This window comes from Salvia miltiorrhiza, chromosome 5 (assembly GCF_028751815.1).
Source record: "Salvia miltiorrhiza cultivar Shanhuang (shh) chromosome 5, IMPLAD_Smil_shh, whole genome shotgun sequence".
NCBI classification, from domain to species: domain Eukaryota; kingdom Viridiplantae; phylum Streptophyta; class Magnoliopsida; order Lamiales; family Lamiaceae; genus Salvia; species Salvia miltiorrhiza.
This window is the reverse complement of record NC_080391.1, coordinates 51,893,863-51,898,710: the sequence shown is the minus strand read 5'-3', so window position 1 is coordinate 51,898,710 and position 4,848 is coordinate 51,893,863. Positions and strand designations below refer to the sequence as shown.

General features: G+C 31.6%; 1 protein-coding gene across 1 annotated transcript; it reads right to left on the bottom strand.

Moving 5' to 3' along the window:
* Positions 1 to 958: 958 nt before the first annotated feature.
* On the bottom strand, positions 959 to 2,158 carry LOC131024991 (RNA-binding protein involved in heterochromatin assembly dri1-like). Its single transcript, XM_057954591.1, has 4 exons — positions 2,009 to 2,158; positions 1,531 to 1,865; positions 1,259 to 1,365; positions 959 to 1,169 (listed from the first exon to the last, which is right to left on the bottom strand). The coding sequence occupies exons 2-3, from the start codon at positions 1,848 to 1,850 to the stop codon at positions 1,275 to 1,277; spliced, it is 411 nt and encodes a 136-aa protein (XP_057810574.1). The 5' UTR covers positions 1,851 to 1,865; positions 2,009 to 2,158; the 3' UTR covers positions 959 to 1,169; positions 1,259 to 1,274.
* Positions 2,159 to 4,848: the final 2,690 nt, after the last annotated feature.

Genomic DNA, 4,848 nt, shown 5'->3' with positions numbered 1-4,848 from the left:
CAAACAGGAGATTTATATATAGTTCCATCTCCTATTTATTTTATTTTAGAAGTATTTATAAATTATAATTATCATATCATGAATGTTATGCTACATACCTTATGTGAGCATCTTACGTGAGCATCACTCACATTTAGCCATCGTTAGCATTATTTTTTTTATTTTAGATATTTATTTTTATTCTAATACTTCATAAATCGTTATTAGGATCATTAATTTTATAAATAACATAAAAATCAAAGTCTAATTTGTTCTTTTTATTAATTATTTGAAGTTCAAGGGAATATGAACAAATCGGACTTTGATTTTTTGTTATTTATAAAATTAATGATCCTAATAACAATTTATGAAGTATTAGAATAAAAATAAATGTCTAAAACAAAAAAGATAATGCTAACAAGGGCTAAACGTGAGTGGTGCTCACGTAAAGTATGTAGCATATATATATATATGGAGAAGGGTTCAACAGAGAATGCTAAATATTTAGAGAATAGAGAAATCGTGAAACAAAAACGAACAGATCTATAATTTTGATGAACAAATCAATGTACCGCATGAACAACAATTTGCCCCGGGTTCGAATCCTGTTAGTGGCTAAGTTTTTTTCTCTATTTTTATTAAATATGTCTGTTCATTATTTATGTTGATCTGTTCGTAAAATATATAGATTTGTTCATGATGAATAAAAAAATATATATGTATATATATATATATATATATATATATATATATATATATATATGTTATTTTTGAAATAATGAGCGCGCGATATATATTTTATAATCCAGTTGAATATATTTGTCCAAATTCCAATTAGTAACTTGATTGTCTCGGTCAATTAAGAGTCTAAGATAAATGCGATTTTTTTATAACCATACAATATCGATATTATAAGTAGATGAAAATAACATGAAATACAAACGCTAGCTACATCTTAAATGCCTAGCTCACAAAATCAAATACTAAAACTTCCTACCATCATAAAAAAAAATGCAACAATAGCTCGCCTAACGCTAATTCCCTAATTAAGGAAATCAAAATTAAGAAAACAGAAAAATAAATTGGGAAATGCAGAGTAGCTAAATCATATCCTTGGGAGCAAAGACCATATATTATCGTCCACGATTCCATTACTTGTTCCCTCATATCATGCTTTTCATAGTTTATACCTGAAAAAAAAATAAAAAAACAATTACTGATCAAACAAAAAAAATCCAAATACTTTGTGTTTTAAAAAAAAGGGGGAAGAAGAAATTACCCAAAAATATAAATAATTAGAAGAAAGAGTTGCCACTGGATTCCCTTGGCGCATTGCACCTGAAGCATTCCAGCCTGCTCGCAAAATTGTGCTCGTTGCATCCATACCTGTTGAAATTTTTATAATTTTAATTAAATCTATTCCTCCCCAAATTCTACTTTATAAGTATTACACTATTAAATAAAATCATAGAGGAATTAATATATGAAGTAGTATTTCGCATGACTATAAATGTGTTTCAATTAAATGATTAATAATCTTTGAATTGGTACCTAGTGCAAATCCAGTCGCCGGATTTCCAGCCAGAGCGGTTGGCGGCGGCGGCACGGGGCCGCGAGAAGTCGGAGTCGAAGGCACCGGCGGCGGCGGCGAGTTCATCCTTGAAGGCGCCACACTTGAAGCAGGTGGAGCGGCTGGCGAAGTTGTGGGCCCCGCAGTTGGCGACGGCGCAGTACCAGTCGCCGGGCCGGACGTCCGGGCCCGTGGTGAACCCGAACGCGGGCTTCGGGCCCCCGCATCGCTGGCACGACTCTCTCCGCTGGAAATTGTGGTGCTGGCAGGCCCGACAACTCCAATCGCCCGGCCTGTTCATCTTTTCTTTTTCTCCCTAATCAAATATAGGAGTATTATTTTATTATTATTTCGACGTCAATGTCACACTCAATTAGATAAATATATCCATATCGAGACAGAATATATACTAACGAGTAATGCATGGAACTAGCTTGTTGAGAAGAGAGCAAAGCATACCTTAAAATAGATGAAATGGAATTTTGGCTAAGTTAGTTAATGAGCGTTGAGAAATATATATTGTTGGAGGTGTGTGACAAAGTGGCACATATATATATAGAGTGGGGAAATTAAGGGCTGCAAAAATCGAGGTGATAGTTGAGTGGAATCGCATAAAAAGAACTAAAATTTAAAGAGAAAAAGAGATTGCTGCTGCACTGCAGCCTCCATGCACATTTTACATACATTCACTTTTCTTATATCATATGTATATACTTTCCTTTATCTCAAATCGTATGTCAATCATTTGTTTTTTTCCATTATCTTACTATGTATATATGTGTGTGTGAGGAGTAAATTTAACACATAATTATATAGGTCTTGCTAGTTTATTTATTTAGTACACTTCATTTTTCTTTTGTCAATAACTTTTTCTTTATGGATTTTAAAGTTGGCCAACTCAGCACCATTGAGGCACCGTCCAGCAAATCTCTACATTCTAAAAATGCCCTTTCAGATTTATACCCTTTTGCTTATAACCCCACAACATATCAAATTACTATATACACTCCAATAATAAGAAAATTAAAATTTAAAATTATGTGTAATTACTTGCATGTCGACTTAGAATTGGATAACCTAAATTGAATATCCCATTTTTTTTAGATTGAGCCCACTCATTATATTTCATTATCTTGGAATTTCATGATGTCCCTCTAAGTTCATGATTGTTTAGTAATATAATTAAATTTCATGTATATATATTATGATATATTAAACTTTGTTGTGCGAGTGATTGGTTATATTGTTCACTTTTTTGCGACCTGTTTTTTTACTGTATGTGCCCTTTTTTTTATATTAGAATTGTGAATTAATCAGTTTTTCTAGTTTTGTTTATGCCTTGCTTATCCTGTACGTTGATTCTTCGTGGAGTTGTATTAGACGAGTATTTTTAGTGTTATATTATTTTAGAAATATTTAACACTATTGCATCAAATTTAAATGTTTGAGAATTATATATATATTCGGTTAGTTTAAGTGATTTTCCACTCGTGTATGTAAGATTTCGATTATAGGACCGTTAAAAATTCTAGCTAGCTACAAGTAGTTTTTCGCACATGGCTGAAAAAAGATCTCTCTCTCACACACATTTTTTTGACTCATTGCGTTTTAATTGTTTTTAGTTCCCCTAAAAGAATGTTTTTAGTTGAGACTATAGATTATGATTTATAACACCAAACAAATGTTTCATTTAGTTTTTTTAGTAAACATATATATTTAGTTGAGATTATTGATTTTCAATCTGATTCCTGCAAAAGAAGAAGAGGGAATTCAAATTAATACTAAAAGAAAGTGAGAAAAAATGGTATTATAATTTCGATAAAGATAGTAGAGAGAATCGGAAGTAGTCTTCGAGGTTCAATTTGACCATCTTTCCTTTTTCTTTTTGCACACTGCTCCTCCCTTTTTTGCTGTCACGTTTTCTTTTTCCATAACACACATTTCTCCTTTTTTCCAAATTTACATACATGAATCATGAATGCATAGACACACATATCATGACTAAGTATATATATATATATATATATATATATATTTTTTTTCCTTTTAGCTTGTAAATTGTACCATGATATATAATCAAGTTAGCTAATTGCACAAGAATCAATTAATCAATCAAACGCTTCAATAATGACCCAATCTTCCGTTCTTTTGCAATTCCGTTCATCCTAATATTTTTGCATGAGATTGGACAATACTTAATCATCACAATGTCAAAATTCAAAATTAATTAAGACTTCTAAACCTCGTTGTTAGAATTCTCCCACCATATTGTCAATTTTGTATTTGAGCCTCCAAAACTATAAGTTGAGCCATAAGAAGCTTTAATTCTATCGTGCCAACTCCCAACCAGAGGCGGAGCCACTGAGGGGCTTAGGTGGGCATAAGCGAATATTATGCCCATCCCCAACCTTTTTTTTTTTTAGAATATTATTTTTTTGTGTGAAATGTATGAATTAAGAGAATGTATATATGAGAGGGAGGGAGAGAGAGAGGGATAGGGAGGGAGAGAGAGAGAATGGGAGAGAGAGTCTTATCTTCACATAGAGATATTTAGAACACAACATAGTTAAAAGTGGTAGTCATTTAATTTTTCAATTGATTTATTGGATAATTGAGTTGACATTGTTTTTACCCGTAGTCACGGCTACTATTGAGATAGCATATTCTGCAATGAATATTGTCAAGAGTAATTTGCGAAATCATATGAAAGAAGAATTGATGAATGACAATTTAGTCGTGTGCATTGAGAATGATATTTTCTTAGTAACTGATAACGAGAAGATCGTCTAATGTTTTCAATCGATGAGTACACGTCGAAATCAATTGTCATTGTTTTATCAAACAGAAACAACTAGCTCACCAAGTATCTATTTTTAAGTTATTTGTAATATATTAGAACTATTTAATCAATGAAAATGTTGTTCGTTATTATTATTATAATCCTTATTTTTCAATGAAAAAAATACTGTATGAATTGCCATTTTTTTTTTTTTACTCGGGAACTATTATTTCCGAACCCCCGTAAAAGTTCAATTCTCTTATGATAATTCTTGGCTCTATCATTGCTCCTATATAAGTACTCGATTCGACAACATGGGAGCACGAATTAAGACTACAAGTTTCAAAGTACTTAGTCAATTTGGTTTCCAACGTCAGATAAAGAGGGATTAAAATAAAAATTCATTTAAAAATATTATCTATGAATTATTTTCAACTCTTTGGATCATGAAAATCTATAATGAATCAATGAATTTATGATTATGAGTTCGGATTTCATAGAGAGTGACAAATTTCAATTT

Bases quoted from the DNA above. Each gene is read 5' to 3' on its own strand.
- LOC131024991 (XM_057954591.1), bottom strand. From the start codon at position 1,850: ATGAACAGGCCGGGCGATTGGAGTTGTCGGGCCTGCCAGCACCACAAT. The intron at 1,366-1,530 runs GTACCAATTCAA...AAATTTCAACAG, and splicing joins GGCGACTGGATTTGCACTAG to GTATGGATGCAACGAGCACA.